The 18,918-nt window shown below is 43.7% G+C and overlaps 2 protein-coding genes across 2 annotated transcripts in view; one reads left to right on the top strand and one right to left on the bottom strand.

The window, feature by feature from the left end:
• The window catches only part of C6H1orf35 (chromosome 6 C1orf35 homolog), a 404,048-nt gene that overhangs the window by 1,502 nt on the left and 383,628 nt on the right, over nucleotides 1-18,918 (top strand). The window lies entirely within an intron of this gene.
• The window catches only part of CCDC13 (coiled-coil domain containing 13), a 35,330-nt gene continuing 21,625 nt past the window's right edge, over nucleotides 5,214-18,918 (bottom strand). The window contains exons 11-15 of the mRNA XM_069859158.1: nucleotides 16,725-16,808; nucleotides 15,447-15,575; nucleotides 12,177-12,331; nucleotides 7,020-7,134; nucleotides 5,214-6,488 (exon numbers count right to left, since the gene is read on the bottom strand). Coding sequence (XP_069715259.1) covers nucleotides 6,329-6,488; nucleotides 7,020-7,134; nucleotides 12,177-12,331; nucleotides 15,447-15,575; nucleotides 16,725-16,808 — 643 coding nt within the window. The 3' untranslated portion in view covers nucleotides 5,214-6,328. The remainder of the gene's footprint in view (nucleotides 6,489-7,019; nucleotides 7,135-12,176; nucleotides 12,332-15,446; nucleotides 15,576-16,724; nucleotides 16,809-18,918) is intronic.

Here is an 18,918-nt window from a genome sequence, read left to right as displayed (position 1 = left end):
AAGCCACTTTAAATTGCACCAGCCAGGGCAGAATGTGGCTGCCTGCCCTTCATATGCTCCAGAGCTCCAGCCCCCATCCTGCTGCAGCAGCTTGGTCCCCTTGGACTCTTCAGACCTTGGCATAATTGACTGGGTGCTTAGAAGCGAAGTAATTAAGAGATCGGTGCAGAGAAGTGCAGCCACACAATTTGTCGTGCTCTGTGCACATGTGGAGGGCAGGAGTTCATGGCCAGCCACAGCCGCTGTACCTCAGGGAGCCTCAGCAGAAGGGAAAATCATGTCTGTGCCCCACATTAGCAGGTGGAGACGGACATCAGCTCGCTGTGGTGATGGGCATTATAGGATGACAATGAGCAAAGGGGCTCTGGGTCCCTGGCTCTTTCCCTGGCTCCCAAACCCCCATGTAGAGAGAGACCAGACCCAGTCCTCAAATCCTTCTATCCGAGCGTTTGCTGCATTGGAGGTGCAGTAAGAACCCTCTGTGGCCATGGGGCTGGAGATGATGGGGATCAATAATATTTGTCCAGAGGAGAGCCACAAAGGTGATCAGATGGCAGAATCACCTGCCATACAAGGACAGGCTGAGAGTTGGTCTGGAACTGTGTGATCTTTAAGGTCCCTTCCAACTCAAATCGTTCTATGATCTTGCACTTGGGGATGCGAGGGATGCTGAGCTGAGGTGTCTTCAAGGAGTGGATCACGGAGAGCAGGAGGGGCCCAGCCCCATCATGCTCTCCCTGAGCACTGGCACCCAGAGAGTTTTGGGCTGATGATCAATAGATTTTTATTTTATTTTAATTTTTTTTATCTTGAGTAATTTGTGATCTTGCCAGATCAAAAGCGCAACACAGGTGGAGGGCTGTGCGATGGCTTTTCATGAGACTCTGGGAGCTGCAGTGATAAAAATCATTTAGCTTTAATTTATAGACATTATTAAAATTAAAAGAATGCTCTTGATTTCCATTATAATAAGATTTATTTTTAATGTGAGCAGTGCACCTTCCTCAGCACAGGGGACACCCTGGTGTTTTATTGCCCCACTGCTGCTGCTTTATGACGAAGGGCTGTTTATGGCTTCAAGCCGATTTTAATGATCGTGTTTTGGAACATCTGGCAGGTAGCTGAAAGTGGTGGCACATGAGCTGAGGCCAGGCCCATCTGTAGTGTCTGAGAAAGTGAGTGGGAAGGTGGTGAGGTCTCAGCTCCATCCCAGCACAGCACAAATTTGAGGGGTTTGACTGGGACACCCAAGGAGCCTCCTCCAGGCTGTTTATTCCCACTGCCTCGTTGCTGCTGGAGCACCTCTTTAGGGCTGAACTGGAACAAGAGAGGGTTGTAATAACCCACATGGGTTGTTTTCTGCAGCCTCAAGTTGCTCCATTTGGTTCCCCATGCACATGTGCTGCTGGGAACATGCCAGCCCCAGCAGGACCTCAGGAGACACCTCCCTGCTAGCACGATGGCTCAGGAGAGGAGAATGTGTGCCACATCCATCCATTGATCCATTGATCCAGCCAAAGTCACCCTCAGGGCCCCTCCTGGCACCCCCAGAATGGCTCTGCCTGTCCCCCATGGCACACACCAACCCCATCAAAGTTCCCACAACCTGGGGAAGGCTCCCACAACCCATTCTCAGGTTGATGCCTTCAGCTCCTCTTCGCACAATCCCTTCTCATTCCTGAAAAAATGCCACAATTAAGTCAACGACGGTGGAATGACCCCTTCTCCCCTTCCCCATCATCTCACTGTGCCTTGCAGGTAGCTATTCTTGCTGAAAACCAGCTACTTTGAGACTTGGAACTTCCCCCCCCACCCCGACCCCCGCCTGCAGATGGGTTTCGGAGCTGTAAGCGGAGATGCGTGGGGATTGAGGTGGCATTTGTTGAGTGGGGCCACTCTGTCCTGTGGGAACAGCTGGCTCAGAACTGGGCTCAGAGGAGAGAGGAGAGGGGAGAAACCCAACACCCCTCTTGGCTCAGTGGTGGCTTTTTTTAGAGCACAGGGGCTCTGCTAGAGTGTTTTTCCATTTAAAGTCGGACCTCATTCCTTTTGCCACGTGCAGGGCGGTGCAGGGCAGGAGCAGCTGCTGGAGGGGTTGGCAAAGCAGTTTCCCAGCACCTCTTTGCCAATGGCTTCCTCCTTATGCAGAGGACTACAAGCTGTCTTCTCCTTTGTCCTGCTTTGGAGCCTTCAGGAGGACACAAGCCACCCACAGCCCCAACCTACTGCTCTAAATTGGAGCTGTGACAGTGGGATTGGCGTCGACCTCCTGGCTGATCCTCTGCCACTTAGCCCAGAGGAGCCCAGGGCAGGAAGATCTCGCCTGTGTCGACACTGTCTATATTTAACTGCGCTAATGCAACTTAATTCATGTTGTGGCCAGTTTGGAAAGCTGCACTCTTGTGATGCCTACTCTTCTCAAGTAGACGCCTCGCAAGAGGCCGAAAGACAAACAATGACAATTCATCAAAGGTCATTTAGTCCCAGCAGCTCAGTTGTACTTTTAAAATCGGATGCATCTGTCAGGCCCTTTCTGGCTTCATGGAAGTGCTCTGCCCAGCTCCAGGGTAGGAGACAACTTTTGGCTCAGCCCAAGCATTTGGAGGACTCGTATCCTTAGCATATATTAGCTAAAAGCTGGCTGAATCCTACTGAAGAGACTCCAGAGCCTCAAATATTTGCAGCAAAATTAACCTTATGCTGTTCTTTGCAGCTATGCTGAGCATTGTCACCACTGGCTTGTCACCACATAGCTATGAGAAGAGGCTGAAAAAACACAGAGCTTACCAAAAAGTGGCCTGTGACATCACTTCACACTGGATTTCTTTACACTGGTTTGCCTGTGCAAACCTCAAGAGGTTCAACAAGGCTAAGTGCAAAGTTCTGCACGTGGGATTGGGCTATTAAAAGAACAAATACAGGCTGGGTGGAGAATGGATTGAGAGCAGCCCTGAAGAGAAGGACTTGCTGGCAATGTGTGCTTGCAGCCAACGATATCCTGGGCTGTATCAAAAGAAATGTGACCAGCAAGGTGAGGGAGGTGGTTCTCCTCCCTTACTGTACTCTGGTGAGACCTCACTTGGAGAACTGTGTTCAGTTCTGGAGTCCTCAGCACAGGATGGATATGGATGTGTTGAAGTGACTCCAGAGGCGGCCAAGAATATTATCAGTGGGCTGGAGCACATCCCATACGAGGACAGGCTTAGAGAGTTGGGGTTATTTTAGCCTGGAGAGGGCTCCATGGAGACCTTATAGCAGCCTCCCAGAACTTAAAGGGGACCTACAGGAAAGCTGGGAAGGGGCTGTTTGTCAGAGAGTGCAGGGATAGGATGAGAGGAATGGTTTTAATATGAAAGACGGGAGATTTAGATTAGATATTAGAAGAAATTCTTTCCTGTGAGGTTGGTGAGGCAGTGGAACAGGTTGTCCAAACAAGTCGTGGAAGCTGTGTCCCTGGAGGTGTTAAAGGCCAGGTTGGATGAGGCTTTAAGCAACCTGATCCAGTGGAAGGTGTCCCTGCACATGGCAGGGGGGTTGGAACTGGATGATCTTTAAGGTCCTTTCCAACCCAAACCATTCTGTGATTCCATGGTTCAATGAAGGCTGTCCCAGTGAGGAAACACTGGGTACTCATACGACTTTTATCTAGCAGAGCAAGTTGTAACAATGATTGGCAGCAAACTGAAGCCAGAGAAATGCAAATAAGAATCGAAGCATGGGATTTTAAAGAGCTGGTAATTATCCATAAGGACAAACTTCCAAGGAAAGCAGGGGATTGTGGAGGTTTCAGATCAAGCCCAGCTATGTCTCTAGAAGAAATGTAGCTCAAACAGCACATTGAGAATGCTGGAGAGATTCTGTGGCTGAGGAACAGTGCTATGAGTTTTTGCAGGCTTTTATTCTTGGAGGGATGTACTGGGGCATGGGGCTGCTGCAACCACTGAACTAGGGCTGCTGCTTCTAAGTTCTGTCAGGGTTTCTTACATTCAGCAACCAAACAACATGCATTGCAAGAAAGAAAAATTTTTCTTGCACCTTGAAAACTGGAAGTCAGTTGCTGCAAGCCCGTAAAGGGAGAAAGGCAGATCATTCTATGGAAGTGCACAGGGAATTTATTTCAAAACTGAGGTAAAACTGAGAAGTTCTGGACATTTTGGCCTGTGTTCAGACCTGTCCTCTGCTCTGTGGTGGGATGCACATTGCATATTTTCATGAGAAACAATTGCGTACAGGTACAAGCTCCTCAAATAAACTATTCTACTGTCTTAGCTCCTTCTTTGTCAAGGCACCTGGTGGTACTCTGTGTGTGTTTGTACAAGAAAAAAAGAAAAAGAAAATGCTTCTGTGCAACCCCAAACAAGCATATGTTTGAAGAAATGAGTGTTGGAGTACTTGAGAATAGGTTTGTACCATGCGCTAGCAAGCCATGTGTGTTCTGTAATTTACAGCACTCCGGCTTCATGTCTGCATTTCATGGGTTGATTCACTGTAGCCGCAGGAAGGATTTTGCTGGAGTGTGCTATGATCTTCATTGCTTTGTCACGGGACAAGAGACAAATGCTGACTGTAAGGATGGCAGGTTGCCTCTCCTGTACTTAGGTGAAAATATTATTGATTCACACTTCTGGGTAAGTGAAATCAGAATCTCCAGCCGCAAGCTACCAGCCTGAATTTAGCAGCAACCACACATCAAAATCTCCACACCTCTGGAACAGCTCAGGCAGCATTTGAAGGGATCTGCTCAGTACTGCAAGTCCTTAAATTATCTGTCAGAGAAGGGCTGATTTCTTCTTTGGTCTGCTCACTCAGCTTATGCTACAGAACCATCAGGATGGAGTTGAGCAGAAAAAACCCACAGCTTACTTGGATGAGGCTGCGTCTGTCTCTCAGCCCAGGATTTATGATTCCTTGAGTTGTCAGAAGAAGAGGACTGCAGGTTGCAAGATGCCTTTTCCTCCAATGCTGCCAGCAGGGCGAGGAGGAGGAATATGGCAATGAACTGTTTTGGTCCTGCTTTTTGTTTGAGGGACACCTGAAGGCTTTGCTGAGCAGGGCTTTTAAGGACAGGGAGGGCTAATTCTCCAGTGTTGAGTTTATCCTCAGCTCCATGACCTCTTCCATCAGGAACTCCATGAACCGTTTGAAGAGAAACATCTCTAAACCTAAGCAGGACAAAGGCCGGGATGACACTACCCTCGCCACATGAGGAATGGAGCAACAGTTTGCCTGTCCACAAATCCACTTTACACTGCTGGTGGCTGGGGTTAAAGTCCGACAAACGTCGCACTCACAAAAAGAGGCTGACAAAGCAAAGCAGAAAAAAGAAGAGCTTTCAAGACTTTCAATCAAGAAACAAAGTGGCACTATACAAAAATGACTGGCTCTCCATTTGCTTGTAATCCCTAAGGCGAGCTCACTGCTGGCAGGCTGCATGTTAATGCCTTATTAGCTTGCGCTTGGTGTTCTCACCATGCTGCAAGAGAAAAGGACCGAGATGCAAGGGGTTTCAGCATCTCCAAAAGTCCTGCAGTGAGGACCTGCCTCTGTTTCGGTAGCATTTCCTCCTAGTGAGAACAAGACCTGCCTGAAGGCAGAATGCAGAGATCCAGAAACAGGGAATTTATAACCTGGACAGCAAGTTTCTTATGGAATGAACTGAATTTAAGGTAGGTCTGACTGACTGCAGGGGTGATTTGCAGAGTCTACCTCTTCAGTGGAAACTCCACTGACTTTCAGAAAACTCTGCTCCCAAAATGTTCAAGCAAAGAAACTTGTTGAAATGGTGGAACTCCCACAAAGTTCACTTTCAGATATTTACAGGCCAGGCTAATCCACTCCCTCAGCACTTAAGTGCTACAGAAAACCTGAGACAGACAGGTATCAGTGTGCTGATAAGAACAAAACTTGGTTTTTAGCTTGTATGACTTTGGAAGAGGGCTAGCTTGACTTTTGTATAGCAAATTCCTTCGTGAGCTGATAAAGACATCAGAGTATTGAATATCGAGCCCCCTTGAAGAAAATTCTTTTGAAACTAGAGAGGTTTTCCCCAAAAGCACTCTGCAGAACTGCAGCTTCCTAAACTGCACCAACCTACGGCATGTGCAGTCTGTAAGCCAAATGCTTGCTAACTCTTACAGACAGAATCTGCTGACATGCAAAACCTTCACTCTTTTAGTATTTCATCTCCATTTCTTATTCTCTTCTGCAAATGCTAAAGAAATTATGTGATCCAAGGCTGCAAAACTACACTGCACTTCATTTCTATTTGTGGGCACGATGCCTGGGCTCTCTCCCTGCTTTGTAGTCCAAAGGGTTCTGAATATCTTGCTTAACTCTTCTCTCGTTTCTGCAGCCAAATGGCCTGTAGAAAGATATCTTTCACTTGGTTCATTGTTTCTTGATACAGTTTAAAATCTTCCTCTTTGTTTCTCACAGTAGTGTCCAAAGCGGCCTTCAGAGCTTCATTCTCATCCAGCTGGATCAGAAGCCTATGAGGAAACAAGAGGAAAACTTCCCTGTGAGCTGTGGAGCTCCAAAACAAGGTAAAAGAACATTTCAGCTCTGAGGAAAGGAAATACAGAAACACAAGCTCGCTAGTAATTTTATAACAGGTGTGAGAAAGAACAGACTTAATTCTTGTTCCTTCTCTCTCTGAGACAAAAAAGAGTATTAGATAACCAAGATACTTTTCAGATCTGTTTTGTTAAAGATTATAATTTTATTTTCACTAAGAAGCTTGCAATCAATGTGTAAGGAAAGGGGGGAAAAAAGGTGTCTTCCTTGCACATACTTTGTGTAGCTTTACATTTGCATTAACTTCACATTTCTGGGTATCTGCATATATATTAGGAAATCTGGGTAGGAATTACACAGACAAGCTTGAAACAGAGGACTGTGATTTCTACTGTTTGCTAGGTTTTATCTTCTGAGGAGCAGGTGCAAATAACATCATGGCTAAAAGGACGGCACTGAATTTTACCTATTGGGAGTAACACAGCATGGAGGAAGGGAAACCATACCTTGAGCTTAGCTCCTCTATCTGCGATTTGAGAGGCAAGTTGGAAAGCTGGGCTGCAGAGAGCTCCTTCCTATCACTCATGCTCAAGGTGAGTCTTGAGTGACCTGCAGACTGGCCTGTAGGTTTAATCACAAAATGTAGTTTTAGTAAAACAAGTAACCATTCTCACCTGGTAGCACACCAAGTAAAGATTGGGAAACAGTGAATAAATACTAAGGAATCTGCGTATCTCCAGTAAGATACTGTAAGTGTATAGGACAGACTTTTATTTTAATCTCCTTTCAGCAAAATGAAAACATGAGTTTGCATTTTAGGCCTAAAAGCAGTAAGATGTGTGCCCACTTATTTAGAGAAGTAACAAATTCATCCAAAATATTTAAGTGGTCAAAATAACAGAATCATATAATCACAGAACCATTAAGGTTGGAAGAAACCTCTAAGATCATCCAGTCCAACTGTCAACACAACACCACTGCACCTAATAAACCATATCCCAAAGTGTCTTGCCTACATGCTTTTTGAACACCCCCAGGAGCCTCACCCATTGCCCTGGGCAGCTTGTTCCAGTGCTTCACCACTCTTTTGGTAAAGAAATTGCTCCCAATAACCAAACTAACCCTCCCCTGGTTCAACTTGAGGCCATTTCCTCTCATCCTATCACTTGTTATTTGGGAGAAGAGACCAACACCCACCTCGCTACAACCTCCTTTCAGGGAGCAGTAGAGACCAATAAGGTCTCCTCTCAGCCTCCTTTTCTCCAGGTTAAACAATCCCGGTTCCCTCAGCCGCTCCTCATAAGCCCTGTGTTCCAGACCCTTCACCAGCTCTGCTGCCCTTCTTCAGACGTGCTCCAACCCCTCAACATCCTTCTTCTAGTGAGGGGCCCAACACTGAACACAGGATTCAAGGTACATCCTCACAGCATCGAGTAAAGGGGAACAATCACTTCCCTATGCCTGCTGGCTGCTCCATTTTTTTATATAAGCCAGGATGCTTCTGGCCTTCTTGGCCACCTAGGCACATTGCTGGATCACATTCAGCTGCTGCTGACCAGCACCCTCAGGTCTTTTTCTGCTGAGCAGATTTCCATCCACCCTACTGCAAGCTTGTAGTGTTGCATGGGGTTGTTGTGACCAAAGTGCAGGACCCAGCACTTGGCCTTGTTGAATCTCATACAATTGGCCTCAACCCATCGATCCAGCTGATTCTGGTCCCTCTGCAGAGCCTTCCTGCCCTCAAGCAGATTGACACTTGCCCTATTTGGTATCATCTAGAAACTTACTGAGGGAGCACTCAATCCACTCATCCAGACGATTGATAAACACATTAGACAAGATTGGTGATAGGTGATAGGCGATAGAAACAGTTGAAAAGGATTATTTTGACATTTATCTTGTCATTGTGTTTCAGTTAAGACTATGACAACTGTTGCTTCCTGAATGACTATGATAAAGTTTGTGTGGCATGCACTGAAACAGCTTTTGTAAAGCACTTTGATCCTCGGTGTAAACCCAATGTGGGTTGAATGCAGTAAAGCAATTAAATTTGTATTTCAAACTAAGGTTCTAAATCAGGAATGCTTTCCTAAGTAAAAGTCTACCCCAAACACGTAACACTGCTCCTGTTATTTCAAAGGCACACAAAAAATTTGTCAGGTTTATAGAGAAAAAATAAGTTAGATTTACTATTGGGATTGAATCATAGAATTATAGAATCACTAGGCTGGAAAAGACCTTTGAGATCATCAAGCCCAACCGTACCTGTCCAGTACTAAATCATATCCTTTAGCACTTCATCTACCCATCTTTTAAATTGCTCCAGGGATGGTGACTCAACCATCCCCCTGGGCAGCTTCTTCCTGTGCCTGACAACCTTGGAGGAGTAAAATACTATGACCGACAAGCGAATCCCTACAATGGAAGAAAACTGAGAGAAGACAGGCAAGGATGATGTGCTGAACAAGCTCAGAAAGGAGTTGACTGAAGAGTGGTCTTTGCTGTAGATAAAGTTAAATCTGTTGAGTAAATGTAAATGGCTGCCCTTAAATTAATCTAATAGAAAGCATTACCTACCTAGAGCCAGACAGACAAGAATTAGGGAAGTCTGCATGTCGCTTGGCCCAACACAGAGAATAAAAATCAAATGAACAGCAAAATGAACTTGAAAGAAAAAAAGCTTGGATTGATTTCAACCCATGTATTCCTTCCTAGCAACTGTGGACACACAGTGTTGTGACAGTGAGCATCTAGGCCAGTAACAGGAATCGCGTTGTGTTGTGATTCAACTGCACATTGCAATTGTATATTGTGCTTGTGATTTCGGTATTCTGCTGGTTCTCTTTTCCAAATTAAAATTCCCACGTAATGTCAAATATCTTCAAGTAAGTAAATTTGGTATTATAATACAAAATCCTCCTTGTGTGGAATATCTAAAAGAGCCTGGTCAGAGAGATTCAGCTCCAATAAAAACATAAAAGAATAAAAGATTATGTTGTGTAGTCATGAAATGCTTTTGATCTCAAGGTTGTGTTTTACAGGGCTGAGGAAAAGCTGCTTTTACTTACCTGTTCTCCTCCAGGATTATTCTTTGCTAATTTGAAATTTGGATAAGACAGAAAAAAACCCCAAAAATGAAAAGCATGAATAATTTTAAAACACAACTGGGTTGTTCCTAGCTACTCAGTATCATTATCTACTTCCCTTGAACTGAAGAGACTAGAAACATTAGATTAGCAATTAGATCAGCTATTTCCAATTTTGCACTTTCAGAAAGAAAAGGAAATATTATGTTAATTAGCGGGTTCTCTAGTCTCTATTTTATATTCAAGCTTTTCACATCTTCTTATTTCCTCAACTATGTGGCATGAAAGCATTTAGATAAGTTTCATGTCCTGTTGAAGAGGTGTATTACAGACTTGTAGATTCACTCTCGCTTCTTGTACAAACTCCAAAGAGTTTTGGTACATCACAAGGGGCTGAGCTCTCTTCAAAAAGGGTGGTGAAATAGATTGTTACCTTCTCATTTTTTGGACTTAGAGAGAAATTCTTCTTCACAGACTTACTGCCAATCCTCTTCTGCATTTGCTTTTAGTCCTTAAGCAGATAAGACTAATGAATTAAATACTTTGTGAGAAGGAACCCATCATGCTGGTAAGAACAGCCTGCCTCCTCCGGCTATGAAATGAGTTACCAAACCATAACTACAGAACTTGACCAAAAGGGCTCAGGATCTGGAGCTCATCACTTTATCTCTTAGAGGCTGCAAGGGACATCTACACGGAGCACGTGTGGTAACAGAACAACACATCAACACTTTACACTACCAGGTTGTAGAAAAGTCTAAGCACACAAAATTTCAGTTAAATCATCCTCTAGAAGACACCATCAAAATGCTCCCATACTATTCAAGGCATGGAGTCAGTAAAATGTGCACTGCTGAGAGCTGTAGTCCCACAACTCTCACCTGGCTCCTACCTGTGTATCTTGATTTCTTCCTCTGGGCATCTTAAGAACCATCTGAGGGCTCCAAAGCCACTCACGTCCACAGTCTGGTGGGAATCACACAGGGCATGCCACAATACCACTTCTGTGAGGGCCAGCACTGCTCTCTTACCAAGATGAATATTCTAAAGACCAAAGGCTGCAGCACTTTTTTTCTAAACACTAGGTTTCTATTAGGATCCAAGTTTCTCTGCACTACTGTTTCTGCTGTTTCAGGCTCTCAGTTGATACAGGTAAAATGGCTCTAAAAATCAGTGCTTGCACTAAACCACAACAGAACAAGTCAGTGTTGGGTGGACTCCTTTCTAAGGACACAACAGTTCTGCTCTAGTGAACTTTTTTACAGAAAGGAGTAGGTTTGAAGCAATCATTCAGTTCCTACTCTGGATAAAGGCTCCTCTGAATCCTGTTCCTGTATACTGAATTCCCTCTATACGCTGGATGGGTGAGTGGCAGTGCTTTCCCTGAGGTCCCAAACATTGGGTGGATGTTAAACTGGAGACCCTAGCTGTCCTGTATGCATCAAGATCATACTGAACAACAAAATGCAATTTCTTGCATCATAGTCCTGCTCCAGAGAGAACATGGGTATGACCAAGAGTGATACAATGGGAGATGCAAAGAAATGCAACGTAGCTACAGTGGCTTCTCTTACCTCAGTCTTACCCACACTTAAGGAAAAAGAAGACATCAGTGCAGATGGAAAAGGCGGTGACTGCATAGTACTAAGTTCTAAGGTGATGAGGTGGCATTAGTACACACTATAGCGTTGGATGGAGTCATGATGGAAAGCCATGCATCTCCTGAGCTGTAGGGTGGTCCCCGATGGCCCTAGATCATGCATTTCAGTATGAGGCAGGCCAAAAGCTTGTACAAGGTCTCCAGTGAGGCTTGTGAACTCTTTAATCATAGTAACTCAGCCTGACGGCATCTTAGTATTTGACAAATTGAGATTCCTATTCCTACTGTTTACATCCTGGCTTTTAAAGCCATTTTACTTTATGAAAATACACATAAAAGGGAAACCACTGGAAAAGTTTCCTTAAGAATATGTGGCATTTTATCAGTTTAGACACTTTAAAGAATCAGAGTCCTTAAGCAATAAAAGGATCTGATCAGGGAAATAAAAATTTAACATCCACCATGAATTCTTCCCCTTTAACTATCCTAGTGAGGCTTTCATATTTATAGCAGGAGATTATCATGTTCATGGGATAATAAATTACACCAGATCTAATTACTTCATCACCAGCAATAGTTTTTCATAGACACTGACAGGCCTTAAATTGGGATGCGTCCTTTAATTCTGCTCTTAACCTTCAGATGAATCTCTCAGGCAGAAGTGCAAAAGGGAGCACAGCAGTGGGTATGGAGGCAGCACAGAGCAGTGTCATTTTTTTTTCTGTAGGCTGTCAATGCATGAAAACATGTTGCAAAAGTCCTGGTCCCATTTAAATCTGTGGCAAAATCCTCTTGAATTAAGTGGAGCCAGGATTTCACATTCTGTATTGGTCCTCTGGCCTGAGTAGATCGAAATTGCCTTGTGTGAGGTCAAGCATTCATGTAGGTTTGATAGATATGAGTCCAAATGCTGTTGCTGTCTATGAACAATGGAAGTGGGACAGGGGACGTAGTGGTAGATAAGTGCTCCACCTCACCTGTTTTGCGCCTCAGGGGAGGTTTCTGTGCATTTGTGTTCCTCCCTGGATCCACTTGCAGTTTTTCAAGCTGATGTTCCAAAATGGCACTTCGCCACTGCTCTTCCAGAAGCTTCTTCTCAGCTTCCAAGACTTTATTGTTGCCTTCCTCAACCCTGATAGGTAAAACAAGGTAGCGTCAGCTTATTTATATCACGACTATTCAGGATCAGTCAGTCTTGATAGTGAATCCTGCTTCACAGCTCCCAACAAGGGGAAAAGAAGAATTTTCCATGCATCTAAAGGCAGAAATCCCAGTGCCATTGTTCCAGATGACATACTCCAAATTTGCAAAACAGAATTAACTAATGAGTACAGTTGGAAATCCTGATTTCATTAATGGAGCTTGCCTTGATCCTTTAACACTGGTTACTTGTGTGAATTTACTGCTCAGATGAGCACGAGAGCTGCATATTCCTGAAAATAATATTTTGTTACAGGAATAATAAACTGTGATTTTTAAAACATGCTGGGAAAATTTGGAAGGAAAATAGTTTATAAAAACACTGTCTAACATTTAGCTGTTTTGCGTCAGCTGTCTGCAAGAATGAAAAGAAACTTGTTGTTACTTTTAATAAACTTGGCCATTAGACAATACTGTGGAAGGAAGCAAGTGGAAAAGAAAGTGATGGCTCACTCTGCAGTACAGAATGGAAGAGCAAAGTGCCTCTCTAACTGCCCCACACGAGCTTAGCAAATTAACTGCAAACTTTGATGTGCACCCACAGGCGCAGTCAGTGATGCCACCCCACACAGGGCAGTGCCTGATACAAAATAATTTAAAGAAGTTTAAAGCTAGAGAGAAACCTGAATTGATTCACAGTATTATTTCCCTCTTAGCTGGCATAACTAAGAAAAATATTATATCTATAATAAAATTATATCATTGTCTTAAAAATCTATGTACAGGCAAGACTCTGACCTCCTGTAGCAGTGAATTACCAGGCTGGTGACATGCCATGAGAAATTGTATTTCTCTCAGTGGATCTGAATTCACTAAACTTCCGTACACTCATAGAATCATTTGGTTGGAAAAAACCTTTGAGATCATTGAGCCCAGCCATACCTGTCCACTACTAAACCATATCCCTGAGCACCTCACCTATTCAACTTTTAAATTCCTCCAGGGACGGTGACTCCACCACTGCCCTGGGCAGCCTCTGCCAGTGCCTGAGAACCCTTTCGGTGGAGAAATTTTTCTTGATGTCTAATCTAAACCTTCCTTGATGCAAATTTGAGGCCATTTCTTCTCATCTTATCACTTCTTACTTGGGAGAAAAGACCAGCACCCACCTTGCTACGACCTCCTTTCAGGCAATTGTAGACTGATACTGTCTCTACTCAGCCTCCTTTTCTCCTGGCTAAACAACCCCAGTTCCCTCAGCTGCCTCTGATAACACTTGCTCTCCAGCCACTACATTAGGTGTGTTGCTCTTCTCTGGACACGCTCCAGGACCTCAGTGTCTTTCATATAGTGAGGGACCCAAAACTGAACACACCATTCAAGGTGTGGCCCCACCAATGCCGAGCACAGGGACACAATCACTTCCCTGGTCCTGCTGGCCACGCTGTTTCTGATACAAGCCAGGATGCCACTGGCTTTCTTGGCCACCTGGGCCACTGCTGGCTCACGTTCAACCACTGTCAACCAACACTCACAGGTCCTTCTCTGCTAGGCAGCTTTCCAGACACTATTTCCCAAGCCTGTAGCGCTGCATAGCACTTTCATTTGACCAGGAGTTCCCTTAGCACACACAATAGACAAACTGGAGGAAAAATGACAAGACTAGCTGGTTTTTATTAAATCTTTTGCCAATACGAATAACTTAAATAAAAATGTTTCCCTATCTCTCTCCCTTCCCTCAGCAGACCCAAATCCTACCAACTGTTTACACTGGAGTATCTTCTGACAGTAAGTTCTGCACCACAGTGAGAGATAGTGAAACACAGTCCTCAATTCCAGCTGCTGCTGTAGAACAATTCCACTCATGTAACCATCCTCACTGCTCTTCTCTCGACTTAAGCATTATATAAGTTACTTGAGTTTTGCTGATCCACACTCCAACTCGGGAATGTGAGGAGGAGGAATGCCTGATATTTTTACACACATTCATGTTGAAATATGACTGGATGCTATGTTATCCTCACGCCTTCCGAGAGTTATCGGACACAACTCACAAAATTTACTTTACCTGCAAGAGCTCTTGATAAATGTGTAATGACTGTGGAGCTGCTGAATCATCAATCTGTGGTACATTTTACTCGCAATTGTGCATTTCACTGACTCTGTATTCTTCATTCTCCCATACTCATGATGGCCCCATTTCAGCTAACACTCACAACTCCATCCGAATCTAATTGCACAGCTCTATTAAAATCACTGGGCTTACAAACATGAATATTTCCAGGATTTAGCCCTTAAAAGCACAGGGGATGATACCTTTACCACAGTTACAATACAATGTAATTTTGTGACTGCTATTACTTTTACCAGACAAAAGTTAGAGAAGGGAGAAATAATAACTGATGTAAAACAAAGCAACCAAGCTACTGTGTCTATTGTGTGTGTATGTATATATATATATAAAAAACCAGTGCCTATTGTATTCAAAAGCATGCAGACAAAAGTACATCTTCCCAGAAGCTGGAATACAGAACTGGGAATCAAATAATATATATTCTCAAACTGGGGAAAAAAAGCAGCAGCTAAAAGGTCTAAAGAGAAAAGACTTTGCTTCCTCCGCCCTCCTAAAACATAGCTGGTTTTTAACACATCTTAAATCGAACTAAGTAACAGAAAAAAAAGCACTGCTATGCTCCAGTTAAAGCAGAAGAAATTAATTTAAATGAGGATACAGGGAAACTTAAAAGAATGTGAAAAGCTTTTGGAACAGGAGTCAGATTATAACTATAATAACAGTATTTACTACTGATGAATAACATTGCTGCCAAAATAACATATATAAACACACACATTCTAGTTTTATCTTGGTGCAGCAAGCTTGAAGATGCCTCCACTTTTTCCGCCTTTTGTTCTAAAAGAATAATAAAAAAAATGAATCATCAAGTAGGCAGTGAAATTGAGCAGAAAGATTTTAAAAGCCCCTATTTAAGGAAGGATCACACTGGGGGTGTATGGCACACTGCACTGCACAATATAGGCTCTCACACATCTCAGGTGCTCCTGAATCGTAGCATCCCACAAAGGACACAGGCAGAATCAGCTGCTACCTTTTCTGCAGCACAGCGACTAGTTCCAGGAGCCTCTCTCTTTCTGCTTCAGCAGCCTGGCAGAGCGCCTTGTGCTCTGTGATCTGTGTCTGCAGCACTTTCAAATCCGGGCTGTCAACGCCAGCAAGCCTAAAAGCAGCAGAAACATAGAGAGTGTGTTTCCCATTTCACAAATGAAAGAAATGAAACAAAGACAGGATTTGAAAAACATATCAAAGTACACTTGTTTGAAGAAGAAATCAGAATGCAGAACCAGGCTCACTGCCTCCCTCCAGCATCAATACCTATACTGAAATAAATAGAATTGAAATACTTGGAAATAAAGGCACTGGTGAGTTTCATTAGAAAGGCCTTCTTCCTTTGCAAGGATGCTTTCCCTTCCTATCACCACTGAAAACAAACTTCCACCTCTGATCAGTTATCACTTACTCTCCTCCCTCTGCTGCTGCCTAAGTACAAGAAGCCAATATGTGGATTCTCCGAGGCACCATGCTAAGGTGTTAAATGGCATGTTATTGATTTTCTCCCACTGAAAGGCTTCAGGCAGCATTAGTACAATGGCCATTCTTGCGCCTAATATGTGATGAAGGGACAGTTTTCATGGAATCACAGAATCATAGAATCTTAGAATGGTTTGGGTTGGTAGGGACCTTAAAGATCACCCAGTTTCAAGCCCCCTGCCAAGGGCAGGGACACCTTCCGCTGGATCAGGTTGCTCAAAGCTTCATCCAGCCTGGCCTTGAACACCTCCTGGGATGGAGCATCCACAAATTCTCTGAACAAGTTGTGCCAGTGCCTCAGCACCCGCACAGGAAAAAAATTCTTGCAAATCTAATCTAAAGCTCCCCTCTTTCAGCTCAAAACCACTCCCCTTGTCCTGTCACTGCAGTCCCTGATGAAGAGCCCCACCTAGCTTTCCTGTAGCCCCCGCTTTGGCCACGTATTCCATTATTATGTACTTCATTACTTCTCTGAACTCTCTCTCCAGGAGTATTCAGGAATATCTCCTTTAGAGCAAAAAGTAAGTGACATTTTGGTGACTGGAAGTGAAAAGGGAAAAATAGGATTTATGAGGCATAAAACTAGCAATGAATAAAAAATTAAGATAGCAAAAAGGCAATAGTGCCTGTGTCAGAGCTCTTTGGCAGTATCAGGTAGAAAGCATGATGAAAGAAGCTGTTCATTACAGAAACAAGGCAGACAAGGATAGGGCTTGTCAGCAGCTTGCCAAGCATGGCAGGAAACCTCTCTTGTTTTTGATGAAGTTTATATACATACCTTCCAGATGTGATGTTATCAGTGAGAAGGGAAGGCTTAGTAGCTGCTGACTCTACAAGCGTATAGCCCATCTCAGACACTGTGCTGGGAAGAAGAAATCTTTGTTAAGCATTGAACTCCACAGAGGGCATTTCTCCAAGAACTCCAGTGGTTTTCTAATGTCTGTGTTTATTGCTGCCTTGTAGGGAAAAGACTCCCAGAGCTTCCTAAGTGGGTATCACACAGGCTGTGCATACACAATATCTCAGCTTGCTCACTGACTCCAAAACACGCTGCAAAAACACCTCGTGTCTCCGTTACACAAAAACTATAGCTCAATGTTTGATCTCTGTGCTTCTGGGGATACTTTGCTGGCACTCTAGACCAGCATTATAGAGCTCCGTGTCACAGAGTAGCCACACATCAACTTGAAAGCAGGAATAGCTCTTGACCCTGCTTGGCTCAAGCTGAGCACACAACCACACAAGCGGCCACTGCTGCTCTGTTTCCTCACAGGCACTGCCTTGGATCCTTGCACAGAGCACTCTCATCTTACACCTTCACCCACCAATGTGAGAGACAAGCACAGGTTACTGTATTTGTCTGATGGTCTTTGCATGTTGCATGCTTTCATAACGAACAGAACCCCTGTTCTGCAATGAGGTGCACAGCTTTTATTTCCAAATGCCTCTAAAATATACAGTTTATATTCTACTTCAAGGAGATTCTCAGGAAGATCTGTCAAGCTTTCTGTTGTAACAGCAGGAGTCAACTGATAATGCTGGAGTGTCACCTCCAGTCTGGATGAGTTTTATGGGCAATGATATGTGTGTTTGGGACATAACATTCTGTTGTGTGCTTGTTTTATGAACTTGAGCTCAGCTGCCTAAAAACAAGTCTCTGTACACCTTGCCCACGTTTCCCTGTCTTTAGGCTGCAGCCAATAGAGGACAAAGCTTTAATACTGTGGAACAGGCAGAGCTGCTTTCTAGGGCAGGAGTGGTTAATCCTAAAATCAAGTTAAAGTTGATAATGAGAAGTGGCCCAGTCCCAGTCTAACAACACAGATTTTTACTTCTCCATCTCCAAGGGGCTCTAGCTCCTATTTATAGTATTTTTCATTTCATGTTTCCTGATAGGAAAAGATTATTCAGTAAAGTATAATAGAATAGAGAGTTCATCAACATATTAAAGTTAATGGAATGAGCAAGCCCTGCTGACCAAATTATTAACGGCTCTTGCAGTTCTCAGACTCATCATTGGCCACCTGACATCTCACCTATTTTCATGGCAGAGCTATGTTAGCCACCTATATAAGCAATGATTCATGTATTGCATTTAGTGGCTTCTACAAAGCCCTTACCTAGCCTCATTCTTCTGTTTGCTGTCCTGCTTACCATCAGCTGAGATGCAAAATAAAAAAAAAAGGGGATAAAATAGATTTGCTCCATGAAAGCACAACTTCTGCAGAGTCAGAAGTGGGAGAACAAAGTCAGTCGAAGAGGTATGACAGTGGAGATGCGAAAACTTCCAAATTAAGGATGTTTTAACTCAAAAACACTGAGAAAAATGTTTCTTAAATTCTGTAGCAAGGCTCTACTCAGACTCAAGGATCCAGCTGGTAATTTTAAAGCAAAATTCAGCATCTAAAGTCATACAGTCATAGAATCATTTGGTTGGAAAAGACCTTTGAGATCATTGAGGCCACCATAACTGTCCACTACTAAACCATCTCTGAGCACCTTTTCTACTTGTCTTTTAAACATCTCCAGACGGTGACTCAAACACCTCCCTGGGCAACCCGTGCCAGTGCCTGATAAACCTTCCAGTGAAGAATTTTTTTTCCAGTATCCAATGTGAACCTCCTCTGGCGCAACTTGGGGCCATTTCCTCTCATCCTATCACTTGTTACTTGGGAGAAGATAGCAACACCCACCTCGTTACAACCTCCTGTCAGGTAGTTGTAGACACTGATAAGGTCTCCCTTCAGCCTCCTTTTCTCTAGGCTAAACAACCCCAAGCCTCAATATTTTTCCATTCTTAGAAATGCTTTTGCATTTATTAGTGAAGAATAAGGAGGTGAAAAGTGATGGGAAGGCTCTGGGGAAAATACAAGACTTCTGATTCATGTTATGAAGCTAATTAGAATTAGCTCAGCAAACAAGGGAACTGGATCTGGCATTCTGATTTAAAACTAGGCAAGTTAAAACTACAT

The sequence above is a fragment of the Phaenicophaeus curvirostris genome, chromosome 6 (genome assembly GCF_032191515.1).
Source record: "Phaenicophaeus curvirostris isolate KB17595 chromosome 6, BPBGC_Pcur_1.0, whole genome shotgun sequence".
NCBI classification, from domain to species: Eukaryota; Metazoa; Chordata; class Aves; order Cuculiformes; family Cuculidae; genus Phaenicophaeus; species Phaenicophaeus curvirostris.
The sequence above is the reverse complement of the archived record's forward strand: the minus strand, read 5'-3'. Positions and strand labels throughout refer to the sequence as shown.